Consider the following 16550-nt stretch of genomic DNA (forward strand, 5'->3'; position numbering starts at 1 on the left):
TTTCCCACATGAGAGGTCCTGGATTCATGCCCAGTGCCTTCTAAAAACAAAAACAAATAACAAGCAAGCAAATGGAAAAACCAAATAAGGGAGCTGATGTGGCTCTGTGGCCACACCAGCTTCCCTCATCGAGAGGTCCTGGATTCAATTCTTGGTCCTAGTACCTCAAAACAAAACAACAACAAAAACAATAAAAAACATACCAAAAACCAAAACGTAACAACATAACAACAAAACCCACCTTTCTTTCTCCTAAATGAAATCTCACAGTGAGACAGATAATGATAAGGTAGATAATGAAGGAATAGAAACACTTCAATTGAAGTGGGAGATGAGGCCCAACATCTGCCCCCTTGGCCAATCCCTCACACATGTCTGTAGAACCCTAGTGGCCATAATTTGAAAATCACTGGTACAGATAAATAAAAAAGACACTGTTCTGCAGGGCAAAACAGGTTACAAAAGAGCATTTAAATAAGACCAACATACCACACACACTTGGACATACTTATACATATTTTTAGAAGGATACATAATAAGTAGCAGAGATTTTTTCTAGGTGGTAGAACTGTTTTTCTTCTTTTTGTTCACTGTAATTATTAAATACAAAATTTTCTGTAATATGTATTGCTTACATACTAAGAAAAATAACATCCTATTTTTTTTAAGAAGAGAAAATCCTGGCTTTGTTTTCTACAATTAAACTGAAACCAACCAACCAAACACTCCTCCCTTCTCTCTCCCCCAAGTCTATAATTATCTTCTGTGGCTAGAAGCAACTAAGAACAAGCCAACTGTATAGGAATATAGTTTCAAATACCTTTCTTTACATTAAAAAAAGAGAAATTTGGCTAAAACAAACCTTAGCACCTATGAAGAAAATGCTTATTATAGAGATTTTACTTTCAAAGTTTCTAATTTCCATAAATATCCTAGTCTGGAATTTTAGTCATTGTATTATTTGCTCTGGACAGGGGAGATTTAGAATCTAGGATTAAATCCCATTACTGAGGCCCATCTTGCACCTGTGCCCCTGACCTCTGTCAAGCTCCCCAGTCTCTATCTAAAGATAAACAAAGGGGCCATCTGGAATCAAGCAGCAGTCAAGGAGAAGCCATTCAAACTCTAAGATATGAATTCATGGGTCACTGCTATCAACAGATCCATTTGGTTAGATGACAGGAAAATGAAGACCAAAAAACAAACAAAATTCTTTGTTTAAAGAAGTACCACCTAAAAAAAAAGTGCCACCTATTTACAGACTGTTTTCAAAAAACAGAACACATTATAAAGTAAATACCAAAGATTCAACTAAATCCCAAAAGGCTTCGGTTTAATCTAACAATGAGCAAAAGTTCATTTATTCCATATTGTGGAAGAATATTTTTTACAATAGAAATATGCTCTCTATGATGTTTCATAATTAGAAATCATGTCAGATTTTTAAATTGACCATAGAGTTCTTTCACAGCTTTGTATACAAAAACAAGGCTTAACTTCCTTCTTTCCTTTTGTGGCTACTTGCTTCTCAGTCTGAGAAGTAAGCCAAGCTACTTCCTGGAGAGTGTCTGCTCTAGGGTGCAGTAGCTACAGTTCCTGCTCTGTGAGGCACCTTTACTGAGTCATCACTTGGGTGGGGTGGATGACAGGGCTAGATCCTCCCTTGTTAGATTCTCATCCAGAATCATGTATTGCAATTAACTGCCATTAAGTTCCTTGCTTTTTTTTTAAAAAAGTTGTAGGGACATATACACATGTAAACTTTCCCATCTTTACCATACCCAAGCACACCATTCAGTAGGATTAATCACCTTCACAATACTGTAGTACCCTTATTACTTTCCATTAGTAAAACTTTCCCATCTCTCCAAACATTAGTCCTGCACCTATTCTGCATTATCTTTTGATTCTCTGAGTCTCATCCCTGGTAACCTATACTCTAATTTCTGTCTGCATGAGCTTGCATATGCTCCAATATTTCCTTTATAGTTATGATGAGACTTAAATGTAACATCTGAAATCTGTAACAATCTCATTTGCCCTGATACCAACTTAAACAGTATATACAAACTATGTTCCTAAACCCCTCTGTCCTGTCACCTTTACATAATTTTTGTCACAAATTATATATTTATACAATATGAGTCCCAAACCATTGATTTATCATTACATTTTATGCACAGACCCTGTAGGAAGTAAAAGGTGGAGCTGTAAACCAAGAATACAAAGATCCTAGCATCTATGTTTACCTATGTCGTTTACCCTCATCAGAAATTACTTCCACATGTGGCTTCGATCTCGTCTACTGTCCTATCCTCTCAACCTGCAGTCTCTATAGAATCTCTTGTAGGACCAGGCTAGAGGTCATGACTCCCTCAGATTTTGTTTATCTGGGAATATCTTAATCATTTTGGCAATACAGTTTTGCTATAGAATTTTTGGTTGGTAATTTTTGCTTTCAGCACTTTAAAGTATGTCATCCCACTGCCTTCTTGCCAAGGTTTTTGGTAAGAAATCAACACAATCTTACTGAGGCTTCTTTGTATATGACATGTTGCTTTTCTCCTGAGGAATTCTCTTTTACCTTTGGCATTTGGTAGTTTGATGATAATATGCCACAGTATGAGTCTATTGGGGTTTATTTTGGTTGGAGTTGGTTGAGTGTCTTGAATCTGTATATTCAGGTATGCCATGAAATTTGCGACGTTTTCAGCCATTCTTTCCTTTCCTTTTTTTGCCAGAAATAGGATTTTTAATTCTCTTGACCTAAAAACCAACTGGGAAAAACATACTGATGTCTTCATACTTCTCTCATTTTGAAAACAGCCATTCCTGTAAGCAATGAATCAGATCCTGCCTGATGCTGTGGTCCTTTTTGTCCCAGCTCTAACTGCTCAGCAACTTCCTGTAACCAACCTTTCAGATTTTTGCAGCTCTTATGTGAGGTACTTCACATCTTAACTCACAGGAAAAAACAATCAAAAGATCTCAAAGAAGTCGAGTTCTTCTTCAGGCAAATTAAGAGTTGGTCAGGATTTTTAACAGAGCCAAAGTCAAAACCACTATGAAATGATAACTATCTGACCCTTTCATAGAAGACTACTCCAGATGTCGTAAGAAGTTCTGCAAAGTATGGGGTCTTAATTCCTTCCTCATCATGTTTCTTAAACTGGATACCAGATGTTAGTAGCTCTGTAAGTCCTGGGTGTATACATGTTCTCCATCAAATTAAATTTAAAATTAAACTGTCACACTGAAGTTCTTGGAAGGTATTCTCTTTGCTCATTCTTAAATGTCAGTCCTAGCTGAATTACCTTTTTTTTTAAAAAAAAAAAAGATTTATTTATTTACTTCTCCCCCCTCCCTCCATTGTCTGCTCTCTCTGTCCATTCACTGCGTTTTCTTCTGTGTCTGCTTGTATTCTTATTGGGCAACTCCGGGAACTGATCCTGGGACCTTCTGGAGTGGGGAAGAGATGATGATTATCTTGTACCACCTCAGCTCCCTGGTCTGCTGCGTCTCTAATTGTCTCTCCTCTGTGTCTCTTTTTGTTGTGTCATCTTGCTGCATCAGCTCTCTGCATGGGCCAGCACTCTGTACAGGTCAGCTTGCCTTCACCAGGAGGCTCTGGGTATCGAACCCTGGACCTCCTATATGGTAAATGGGAGCCCAGTTGCTTGAGCCACATCCACTTCCCTGAATTATCTTTAATAAATTTACATTACTCTGCAAGAGTTGGTACTGATAGTCAGCATTGCTCCTGACTGCTTCAATAAGTCTTGCAACCACACTTGCAAACTTGGTGTCCATAGCAAAGTAATTTTATTTTTGGATAATTTTATTAAATTTCATTTCTTCATCCAGGTTGCACTGCAAACCCAAACTTCACAGAATCTTTGGCTATGATTTACAGTTGCTGTTGGCATAGTGAGGGCATAAAGGAGTCTAGATGCCAAGCATTAAATCTTACACTTGAGTGGAGATTTGTTTCATAAAATACATTATCCTTTGTGTGCTTGTGTCTCTGAGCTCATGTTCCTCCTCCTCCTTGCCAGAGAGCCAGTACCCTGCAGTGGTGGCAACGGGTGCCCCACAGACACCTCTTGCCCAGGAAGTGGGAAAGAGGTGCCAGAGCTTCACCATACCACACTGGTTCTTTGAATAGTCTCTCTGCCTCTTTCTCTTTTTCTTCTCCTCTGAGATTCCCACAATGTATATAATGGTATACTTGATGGTGTCCCACAGGCTCCTCAGCTGTGTCCCTTTGTTTCATTCTTCTCTGTTCCTCAGAAGGAATGATTTCAACTGTCTTATCTGCAAGTTCCCTGATTCTTTTGCCAGCGCCAATCTTCTGTTGAACTCCTCTACGGAATTTTAAATTTCTGTTACTACAGTCTTCAGCTGTGTTTGGTTCCTTTTCATAATTTTTGACTCTCTATTGATATTCTCGCTGTGTTCATCTACTGTTTTCCTAGTTTGCTTTAGTTCTTTGCCCACGTTTTTCTTTAGCTCTTTAAGCATACTTAGACCAGTTTTTAAAATTCTTTGTCTGGTTTGGAGTAATAAAAATGTTCTAATATTGACTGAAATGATGAACGTAAAACTTGGTGATTGTACCAAAGAACACTGATGACACTTTAGATAAATTATATGGCTTATGAACAACAACAAAATGATAGGGCAGGTTGAGGGAAAAATACACCAAATATAAGATATGGACTATATTTGGTAGTATTACTCTGTGATGCTCTTTCATAATTTATTACAAATGTTTCACAACAATGCAAGGTATTTGTGGTAGGGTGATGTATGGGAATCCTGTATTATATTATGCAAGTTTGTTTTGTAAGTTCACAACTTTTATATATACTTATGTTATGTCCATATATGAATAATACACTACAATAAACTTTTAAAAATGAAAAAAAAAAAAGGTCTTTTCTGGTATGTGTCCCAGGAATGGTCCTTTTCATTGATGGTTTCTAAAGTTTTAATCTTCTCCTTTGCCTGGGTCATTGCTTCCCATTTCTTTGTATGTTTTGTAATTTTTTTGTTGAAACTTGGCCATTTTGATATTTTAATATGTTATCACTGGAATTTAGACTGAGGCCTAAGTTCCTTAAGCTTGTATCCCGCTAGTGTTATGCTAGTGTTACCGGCAGCTTTCCTTGAATGCCAGGAGCTATCCAAACAAACAAACAAACAAACAAACAAACACACACACACACCTTTCCCAGCCTTTGCAAATTGACCTATGCAAGTTCTCCCCTTCAGGGCTTGTTCACACAGTGAGTTTGGAGAATAGCTCCAGGCCAAAGTATAGGGGCCTCCCTGATTCTTTTTGCACATGCCTATTATCTTGGGCCTGTGTATGTGGCCCTAAGAATTCCTCCCCCAACAAGGATACAAATGGCCCCTCATCCTTTCCTCAGTCCCAGGTACTGCACTGTATGTCCTCTAGCTAGCCTCAGGCAGCTGATTTGACTGCTCTCCCAGTGTTCTGTAGGACAGCTCTGGGAACTGCCTGATAACCTGCAGGGCAAGTTCTGGGACAGCGAGTCCCTCAAGCCATCACCAGACAGACTGGGTCAGACATAAATGCTCCCAGTTCCCAGTACGTGCAGGCCAACTCCATGCTGAATTGGTGAGGGGTAGTGGGAGGAACAGTCAGGGTGCTGTGAGGTTCTACTGCTGTTAAGCAGCCTTTTCTTGAATCGGCGCTTGCCCTGTTACTGCATCCTTTCCCTATTTTCTGGAGCTTTGAGAAAGATGTTTCTGCCAGTTCTTGGTGGTTGTTCAAAAAAGCTCTGGTGGGGGTAAGGAGTTGGAAGTGATGCCCTCACATCTTGTGGTGGCGTGTAACCATTTATTTTTTAAAGTTTCTTTTCCCTTCCCACAGCCCCCTGCTGTTTTTTGCTGTGTCCATTCGCGGTGTGATCTTCTGTGTCTGTTTCTTGTCTTCTCTTGTTTTCTCATCTAGGCTTCACCAGGATTTGATCCTTGGGACCTCCAATGTGGGAAAGAGGTACCCTGCCACTTGCACCTCCTCAGTTCCTGGTTTCTGTCACGTCTCGCCTTGACTCTCCTGTGTCTTTTGTTTTTGCTTTTTAAAGATTTATTTTTATTTATTTATCTCCCCTTCCCCTGGCCACCCCAGCTGCCTGTTTTCTGTGTTCATTCGCTGCGTGTTCTTTTGTCCGCTTCTGTTGTCAGCAGCACGGGAATCTGTGTTTCCTTTTGCTGTGTCATCTTGCTGCCCAGCTCTCTTTTCTGGGCAGGCTGCACTCTCCGTGCTGGGCAACTCTCCCTATGGGGCGCACTCCCTGCACGTGGGGCTCCCCTATGTGGGCCACACCCCTGCGTGGCAGGGCACTCCTTGTGCGCATCAACACTGTGCATTGGCCAGCTCCACATGGGTCACGGAGGCCCGGGGTTTGAACTGCAGACATGCCATGTGGTAGGCGGACGCCCTATCCATTGGGCCAAGTCGGCTTCTCCCGTGTCTCTCTTTTGTTGCATCATTTTGTGTGTTGTTCCCTGTGCAGGCCTAGCTCACTGCGCGGGCCTGGCACGCCTTTACCAAGAGGCCCCGGGAACTGAACCCGGGTCCTCCCGTATGATAGATGGAAGTCCAACCGCTTGAGCCACATCCACTTCCCACCATGTATTTTTATTTAGAGGAAACTACATTCCTGAGAGCATTTTTCAGAGCTGCTGCCTGAACTCCTGATTCTTGAGACATTAACAGGTAGAAAATGAAAAATGGTCCTGTGGGCAAATGAATCTAGAATGAGTACTACAGTTTTATTTTCTGTAGCTCTCAAAGTCTTGATCACTGGGAAGTCCCAAGAGGATGTGGAATGGAGAAGTCAAACTCACTTGAACATGGGACTTTTTTTTCAAGAACCAACTGTCAGCAACTTTGAAGCTAGGATCATAATAGGACTGTCTGGGTGACACCACCTTAGATATGCTTTCTAAACTTTGCTCCTGGAACTTTTGTTGAGGTGAGGATTAAATAAAAAAATGAAAGAAAAACAATTAGCCCAGTGTTCAGTAAAAAGTGAAGTGAGAATTTTAAGTCTGCTGAAACAAAGTGCAGCAGTGGAAACCTTCAGTCTTACTCCAATGAAGTGTGGGACTCTGACGCTCTGATGTCAAGTCAAAAGCTAGTTCCACAGCCACCAGGTTTTGAAAAGCACTGTCTGAGTGCTTGACACAAAGCTGATGGCTTGTATATAGCTGTTGAATAAACAAATGCTTTACAACTTTCATTTTATTCAGCTTTTGCGAGAAAATAGTATACATATATGCCATACATATTACGTTATACTACGTTTTTGAAAGTCGAAAGTGATACCTACGCAAATTCCTAAGCCCAATGACCATCTTCACAGACTACAGCAGTGAAGCAGAGGCATGGAATTTTCCCAGAACTACCTGCAGCAGTCTAACTTAGGTACTCCAAATTCACTTTCTTCCATAGTAATTGTATAGGAAGAGAAAAAGAGCAGCATCCTTTTTTCTTGCCAAAATCAAGTACTCTGAGATAAGCAGATTTATTTCTTTATCTTTTAGGCATAAAAATTTAGCGCATGTTTTCTGTTTGAACAAGTTACTTCTGCTGGTCCTGGAGGGACTCCCCAGACCATGTCCTACCTATACGCCTCCTCCTCCCCTTCCAGTCTTTACTGGTCAGCACTCAGAGAACCTCACCCTCTCGTATTCATCCTTGGCTCTGCTCAGCATCTCCAGGATGTCGATGGGCCTGTGGTCACTGCAGCCATTGGCCTGGCTGGGACTCTGCTTATCCCGAGCAGCCTGCTGGGATCGCCGTGTCTCCTCTTCTACCACACTAGAGGAGGAGAACCAAGTTTTAAGAACATCTGAGAATTCTTTTAGTATCCATCTTTCCAGGATACAGTAAGAGTTCCACAAGATGACACTTTCTTCACAATACAAAACACAGAGCCTTAGTTACTTCATCTCAGGAATATGTAACTTATCATTTCACCATCTCATTTACAATAGTGCCGTGCCAACCAATACCTTCAATTTTAGGAGTATAAAAATATACTATTCCTTCTAAGAGTTGGTGGAAGTAGGCATATTAAAAACTGAAGGTATCCTTTTTATCCTAGCAGAATACCAAGACCAGTCAAAGTAACTGGTGAAATAAATTTGAGAGTGGACTAGCAAGAAGAAAGAAAGAATAGTTTTTTAGAAATAGAGCTCTGGGTGAATCATCAAAATTTACCTACCAAAAGCATTAAAAGGCAACAAAAGGGCTCCCTATTCTCCCCCTTAAAAATAATTAAGTAGGTGATAGAGCTCAGGGGTGCTAATGGGAATGCTGCTTTGACTGGTGCTACTTAAGCTAATTCTTCATTTGAAAAAATATGAAACAAGAAAAGTCACAGGTAAAGAATGCCACTGATAAGGCTGGGGTCATAAAATCTGTGGGGTTTCATTTCTTAGGAATATCCCCTCCCCACTGCATACTAAGGTCCGAAGCAATTACAGCAAAATGTTAGAAACTGAAAGCTGGATGGTGAGCACGTGGCTATTTCTTACATTGTTTCTTCTATTTTCTTCAAGCTTGAAATCACTTGTAAAATAAAATGAATTTTAATAAGGCAAGTGAAACTTTAAAGAAAAAAAAAAAAAGGATTCATTCAGGTTTCAGTCCTAACTATACTGAATGGGCCTCCCCTACCCTGGGATATTACAGACATAGCCACAACTTTTAAATTGCATTAATGGAGAACTTTCTAGACAGTGATGATGATGATAGGCAATAAAACATTTCAGTAGTGAAAGGTTTTTTTGTGTGTGTGGAATAGAGGGCTAGGAAAAGAAAGGCTGCTCAGAGTCAGTTTGCTGCCCAGGAACTCCTGTGGAGGTGTTATTAGTGGGGAAGAGAGGAGAGGAGGAAGGGCAAGAGAGAGGGGTGTTTTATTTGAAGACACAGCCTTAAACAATGTTACACAGATTTCTTTACAACAGAACCATTCTGAGTTTTTAACATGCTGAAGTGTACCGTGATTCTCCAAGAAGGGTGGGCTTATAGATTTTCCCAACCTTTTTTTCCCCTTTATTTTCAAAGAAGCTTTAGATTATATAAATGTTACATCAAAAATATAAGGGATTCCCATATACCCCATCCCAGTTTTCCCAACTTTTATTTGATCAGGGAATCTTCTCTGAGGCAGGATTCCTTCAGGAACATGCTGCTTTAAAGTTCTTACTGCTTTTAATAGGATTGTTACTTCCAAAACCAAATGTAGACTCACAGACATTATAGTAGACTGAAAAAAGACTGGCATGTGATATGAGGGTTATATCAACTGGAATAAATGTAGTGTATTTTATATCCATATTGTTAATCAACTCTTGGAAAAGAAATACATTTTTGCCTGCCTGCCTGCCTGTCTCTTTCTTAGAAGGTACCGGGGATTGACCCTGGGACCTCGTACATGCTCAACTACTGAGCTACACCTGCTCTGCAGTGTTTTTTTTCTTGATGATGAATTATAAAACAATTTCATTTTCTTTTTTTATACTTTTCTGCATTTTCTACAATTAACATGCACTACTTCAATAATCAGAAAAGAACTAATACTATTTAAAATGCCTTATTTAATACTCAGTTATAGGCCACACCAGTTCATAAAGGACTCTTGTCACACAGCCTTTTCCATCCACCTCCTGCCATGCTGCCTGCCTCAGGCATGTATTTGTCTCCCCTGAACCTAGACTGGATGTGTGATTCTGGTTCCAAACAAGGACATTTTTAATCACCACTGTCCACTTGTGGAACAGGCCACTTTACAAAGCCCACCACTGCTGAAAGTAGAAGCTGTTGGGATGGTACGGAAAGTACTAAAGCTTGGACTCTAGGTCCCTTCTGATTCAAACTCTATGAACAGTGACCTCACCCTTCTCCCCTCCTCTCAAACTAAGAGGAAGTATGTCCCTAAGATGATAAGATTAGGAATAAAGCTCCCTTTCATGACTTCTTGAAATTTTACAGTCTGTGTGGGCAAACTACCAAAACATTTATTAAGAATAGTTTTTGGCAAGCTGGATTTTTTTCCTTAAGGAGGGTCAACATTTTCCAAGTTCAGTGGATTTTCAGCTTTGCCATTGCCAGTCACCCAAAAAGAATTTCCAAATTTAGAAATAGTACAGGTCTAGAAGCTCTAGAGGCTCACTACTCTCCTACATAGCTTCTCAGTTTTTATAAACATCTTCTGGAATAAATCAACTTTTAACTTGGAGAATATTTTTTTTTATTATTATTATAGTGCAGCTGTCAAAAAGTGATAGAATGGAATTTAACAAAATGGGCACTGACAGGCACATTTAGTTAGAGGCACAATATGTCCAAGAGTTTTACCTGTACTTTTGGTTAGCAGAGGTGATATTTTGAAATATATTAATACATGGCAAACAGAAGCTGTGCAGAGGAAGACTTACAGCAAAGAAAGACAAAGTAATCTTTTCATCTTGTGACCAGAAAATCATCACCATGTTAAACATATAAGGTATTTTCTCCAGCCATAAATAGGCCAGACACTTGGAAACTCAACTTTCAATTATTTCACAAGGGCATTCTCTTTCAATCTCTCCCCTGCTTCTAGTTAAACAAGCTAAAATTTTAAGTAAATGTCCCTCTTTGCGGCATTTTTAGTGAAAGAACCCTGAGTGCTTTTTTCCCTCCTTGCTTCTTGCTTCTACCTCTCCAACCCAATTTGAGTTCAATACAGTATTTTCAGATGGGCTGTCAGCCTCCCGCTTCATTTATTATGCAGTAAAGGTTCATTTTGGGTAGCACTTGCCTTGACAGAGAAAAAAGCTCAAAATCATTTCCTTTCATTATTTATTATGAGTTGAAAGAGCCAGATTCTCCACTCAGGGCCCAAATACTTGCAAATTTGCAGGAGGGAGAGTTTATTCATTAATATATTCCAAAGTTTAGATAAAATAAGAAAAATATTCTGGATTTCTGGATAATCAACAATCAATACATCCACATCTTCTGAGTAACCAGGAATAAGCTGGTAACTACAAAAAAAATCCTCACCCCAAAATCACAAAACCAGAATGTGGCTAAAATAAATGGCTTTGTTTAAAGGGGCTTTTATCTTTTTTAGAGAAAAGTGTCCTAAAAAGAAAGTGTGGTTTTAGAGAGCTAACCCACTTTGCAATATGAAGGCCTTCAGCAGTGTACACATGGCCTGCCCTGCACGCTCACAGCCAGAAAAGAGCAGATAGCATCCAGCCAGGGCACCATTTCTCGTCCTGGATTATAATTTGACTTTAGCCCTGTGCCGTTTCTTTTAAAATGCAAAAGAACTGAGGCTTGGGAGTTAATCATTCATTTACATTTTTACGGGAATTTGTTCAAAATAATCTCTTTGAAAAAATTAAAACCTTGCCTGAGAGAAAAGGGAATTTTGATCTGACAAGGGGGACAAGAGGTCCACATTTCTGAGGAGGATCAGGCAAAACTAAAAGGGAAGCAGAAAAGGATAAGAACACAATATTTCAGCATTTGCCCAGAGCTCTGAAGCAACTCGGGCTCTTCTAACAAACACGACTGGGTCCTGGGCTTCCAGAACCCAGACTGGCAGTATCAACAGTAACACAGCCAGAGAGATAAGCCACAGGAATAGCTGCTGCTGCAGGTTAGCTTGAGCAAGGACAGTAAGACACCCTTCAGATTGTTAATTCAATGGAAATTCCTTTTTCAAATGCCAAGATGTTGACATACAACCAACCAATGTCTGGGAACACACTCTATTACTAGACTGGGGGACTATTAAACTGAGTGTGTCAAAAACAAGTACACTTAAAAAAATTAACCATGGATGTGTACAGGAATTCTCTCTCAGGCTACCAGAGTGCCACTTGTTACAATGGAAATCTGGATGGAACCTAAATCAGAGACACTGTCTCTAGTGGTCAGGCTGTACACGGGCGTAGATGTCATCCTCTGGAGCTGGGCAGCTTGGTGGCCTTAACCCACATGTTCAACAGCAAGGTTCTGGCTAAATTATGATCTGTCCATAGGAATGGATACAACACAGTCATTACAAATACTAGTGCAGAGGGAAACCGCTGTTGACACGAAAAGCAGGATGTAAAGTATAATCTTATCTTTGTGAAAACAAAAACAATGACACACACCAACCTAATGTACACAGAGTAAAAGACTGGAAGGAAACAAACTGAAATGCTAACATGGGGGTGAGGGGTGGGGTGGGGAGAAGAGGATTACAGATGATTTTAGATTTCTTTAAAGCTTTCCTGTCTTCCAAATTTTTGACAAATAGGAAGTCGGGGTAAGGCATGAGTAAGGAGAGTCTGGTAACAAAGAGAAGTAGGGGAAAAGGTCATTTCTTCATCCCTCACATACCAGTGATTAAATCTATGGAGTAACAGAAATACTTACTCGGCCATGAGTTTGGCTATGCGGTGGCAGTCATTCTTGTCATAAAACCAGATACTGTATATTGACACTTGAAAAACAAAGGGAAAAAAAAAAAAGATGAGGGGAAATGAGGTTTCAACATTTGGATCTATGCAAATAATATATCATTACCATGGAATATCAATGAATTTACCAGTGGACCCTCAAACTGTTAACAGTCCCTCTACAGGAAAAACACACATACACACACACACAAAACCTCCACCCAAAACTGTTTAATAAAATTACAGGTAAAATATTCAGATGAAAAATACAAAAATAGGTTGGTTTTAGATGTTATTACCAGAACCTAACATGCTATTAAATCTAAAATATAACATTATTTTATGCATCAAGGAAGAAAAATATACTGCCAACTAAACTAAAGAGCAACACATAATTGAATGCTGTGCTCCAAATTGATATTAAAATGTGAAAAAAGTCTTAATTAATGAAAACCAGGTTATTTGGCTAATAAAATACCAAAACTTTTATTAGTCTTTATAATACTTTAAGTCTAGAAGTAAAATTATGTTGCAGCAAAAACAAAGGTTTAAAAATAAACACCTCCCGATCTTCCTACGCCTCACGGATGAAAAAGAAGTGCTGGGATTGAGCTCAGTTGATCATATTTCTTTTCCTATCATTTTTTTTTTTTTTTCTATATGATATATGCCATTTATTAAGGTTTCTTTTTTTTTTTCTTTTTTTTTTAAATTTTTTTATTTTTTTTTATTTTATTATTGACTTTGTAATAATATTACATTAAAAATATATATGTGAGGTCCCATTCATCCCCACCCCCCCTCCCTCTCCCCCCCCCAACAACACTCGTTCCCATCATCATGACATATCCATCGGATTTGGTAAGTACATCTTTGGGCACCTCTGCACCTCATAGACAATGGTCCACATCATGGTCCATACTCTCCTCCATTCCATCCAGTGGACCCTGTGAGGATTTACAATGTCCGGTGATTACCTCTGAGGCACCATCCAGGGCAGCTCCATGACCCAAAGACGCCTCCACCTCTCATCTCTTCCTGCCTTTCCCCACACCCATCGTCCACCATGTCCACTTTTCCCAATCCAATGCCACCTCTTCTTTGTGGACATTGGATTGGTAGTGTCCATTGCACCTCTATGTCAAGAGGAGGCTCAGATTCCACATGGATGCTGGATGCAATCCTCCCATTTTCGGTTGTAATCACTCTAGGCTCCATGGTGTGGTGATTGTCCTTCTTCAACTCCATCTTAGCTGAGTGTGATAAGTCCAATAAATCAGATTGTAGGTGCTGGAGTCTGTTGAGGCTCAGGACCTGGTTATCACATTGTCGGTCCAGAGATTCAAATCCCCTAAATCTATCTTAAACCCCAACGTTAACTGCACCTCTATCACATTAGCATGAAAGCCTTATGAAGGGAGATCCCATCTGAGTCCAGATTCATCACACATAAACACCGTTTCCAAAGAGGGGCCATCTGCCCTGTTAGTCAACCCCATCGGCCATGACCATAACTCTCATGGGTCTCTTTAGCCTTCATAGGAGCCAATATCTGGGGGTTGTATCTGCTTTATCTGTCTCTCTGACTCTGCTCAGTTGTGCATGAGGGCAATCCTTCTGCCAGCCTCCAGACTCTTTTTTAGAAACTCGTAGCCATATAAACTCATTTCTCCTTTCCATTTCCCCCTTACTTTAGGTCAAACAGCATTTTAAAGACATGTTATTTTATGTAGACATGGATATTCTGCTGAACCGCACTGAATCTTCCATATAAGGTCCTTTTCCAGTTGCATCATCAGTTGGTATTTGATAGTGGTCCCTCGTTGCCAGGGAGGCTCATCCCCGGGTGTCATGTCCCACGCTGGAGGGAAGGCATTGCATTTACATGCTGAGTTTGGCTTCGAGACTGGCCACATTTGAGTAACATGAAGGCTGACAGGAGGAAATTCCCAGGCACAATGTTGCTCTATGCCTTGTTCTTATTTTAGGTTTATCAGCTCACAAACAGTCATTAGCATCAGGGGCTCACTGTTGAATCATTTTTTATTCCTACTATAGTGACCAGCACAAAGAAAGCCCTCAGGAAGTATTTGTTGAGTGGATAAATGAACTTTATCATTAACAAAAATAATACATAAAAGCTAATGTAAATATGTTTTGGAAAAATAAGAGTAAAGATATTGAGTATACTAAGTCAAAACACAGGTGGGTACGGCTCACTGCTAACACGTGCACCTATCAGGACACTCACAGCTCAACTCTTACAATGGCTGATGTTTACAATGACTGGTATCATTATGGTTTTTTTAAATTAAACTTTTTGTTTTGAAATAATTACATACGATTTCAAGAAATAAAGAGATCCTGTGTGCCCCTTAACTAGGTTCACCCAATGGTAACATTTTAAAACTACGGTACAAATGATAAAGTCAAGATACGAAACAGTATCATCCAGAGCATTCTTGGTGCCCTTTTATAGCCATACCTATCTTCCTCCACCCCTCTGCCACACCCCCGACCCCTGGTAACTACTCATCTGTTGTCCATTTCTATAATGTTGTCATTTCAAGAATGTCGTATAAATGGAATTATATAGTATGTAACTTTTTAGGATTCGCTTTGTTCACTTAGCATAATTCCCTGGAGATTCATCCTAGTTATTGCGTTGTGTATCAGTAGTTCTTTCCTTTATTTTGCTTAGTAGTAGTCCATGGTGTGGATGATGTACCACTTTGTTTAACCATTCACCCACTGAAGAACATCTGGGTTATTTTCAGTTTTTAGCTTTCACCAATAAAATTGCTATGAATACTGGTGCACTGGTTTTTGCTTGAACATAAAACTGCTATGAACACTGGTGCACTGGTTTTTCCTTGAACATAACCCTTATTTCTTTGGGTTAAAGGTGCCCAAGAGTACAAATGCTATGTCATACGGTAGTTGCATATTTAGTTAATAAACTGCCAAACTGTTTTTCTAGAATGGCTATATCACTTTACATTCCCACCAACAATATATTGGTGGATCCAGTTTCTCTACATCTTCACCAGCATTTGTTGTTGTTGTCTCTATTTTTAATTTAGGCATTCTGACAGGTTATAATATTATTTCATTGTAGCCGTAATTCACTTTTTCCTAATGGCTAATGTTGAGCACCTTTTCATGTGCTTTGCCATCTGTAAATCCTTGTCAGTGAAATGTTTGTCTTTTGCTCCTTATAAGTAGTTTTTTACTGTTGAGTTTTAAGAGTTCTTCATATATTCAAGAAATTAGTGCTTTTGTCAGATACGTGGTTTAAAAATATTTTCTCCCAGTCTGTAACCTGTTTTTTCATCTTCTTAATAAGGTGTTCCCAAAGCAAAAATTTTAAATTTTGACAAGGTCCAATTTATCAATTTTTCCTTTTATGTAGTATACTTTTGGTGTTGAGTCTAAGAACTCTGCTTAGTCCTAGTTTCTAAAGATTTTTCTCTTATGTTTGTTTTCTAAAAGGTTTAAGGTTTTATATATAAGTCCATGATCCACTTTGAGTTAATTTTTATATAAACTATGAGGTTTAGGTTAAGGTTCAGGTTTTTTTTTTTTTGTCCAACTGTTTCAACATTATTTGTTTGAAAATGCTAACCTCCTCCCATTTTGAATTGCTTTTGCATCCCTGTCAAGTAACAGTTAGGCATATTTGTGTGGGTCTATTTCTGGTTCTCTATTCCGTCCTAATTCTTTTATGTCTACTACTCTGAAAATACGTACGCTCTTTCCTCTTCAGCTACTGATACGGAGGATAACATATTAATTCATTTTCAAATATTGAACCAGTTTTGCAAATCTGGAATAAATCTCACTTGGTCATGGTGCATAATTCTTTATAAATATTGTGGTGGTTTGAAGCTGTACATACCCCCAGAAAAACAGGTTCTTAAATCTAATCCATTCCCGTGCATGTAAATCCATGGTAAGTAGGATCTTTTGATAAAGCTACTTCAGGTAAGGTATGCCCCACCTCATTCATGATGGGACTTAATCCTATTACAGGACTCCTTTATAAATGGAATGAATACAGAGGGAGAAAG

At 39.3% G+C, this 16550-nt stretch overlaps 1 protein-coding gene and 1 pseudogene across 2 annotated transcripts in view; both read right to left on the bottom strand.

The window, feature by feature from the left end:
- The window catches only part of LOC101418036 (mRNA-decapping enzyme 1A), a 70212-nt gene that overhangs the window by 31210 nt on the left and 22452 nt on the right, over positions 1 to 16550 (bottom strand). For both annotated transcript variants that reach the window (XM_058288751.2, XM_058288752.1), the window contains exons 4-5: positions 12458 to 12524; positions 7717 to 7855 (exon numbers count right to left, since the gene is read on the bottom strand). In XM_058288751.2, the coding sequence (XP_058144734.1) occupies positions 7717 to 7855; positions 12458 to 12524 (206 nt within the window). The remainder of the gene's footprint in view (positions 1 to 7716; positions 7856 to 12457; positions 12525 to 16550) is intronic.
- Positions 2530 to 4619, bottom strand: LOC101444145 (CCR4-NOT transcription complex subunit 7-like; annotated as a pseudogene).

This window comes from Dasypus novemcinctus, chromosome 26 (genome assembly GCF_030445035.2).
Source record: "Dasypus novemcinctus isolate mDasNov1 chromosome 26, mDasNov1.1.hap2, whole genome shotgun sequence".
Classification (NCBI taxonomy): domain Eukaryota; kingdom Metazoa; phylum Chordata; class Mammalia; order Cingulata; family Dasypodidae; genus Dasypus; species Dasypus novemcinctus.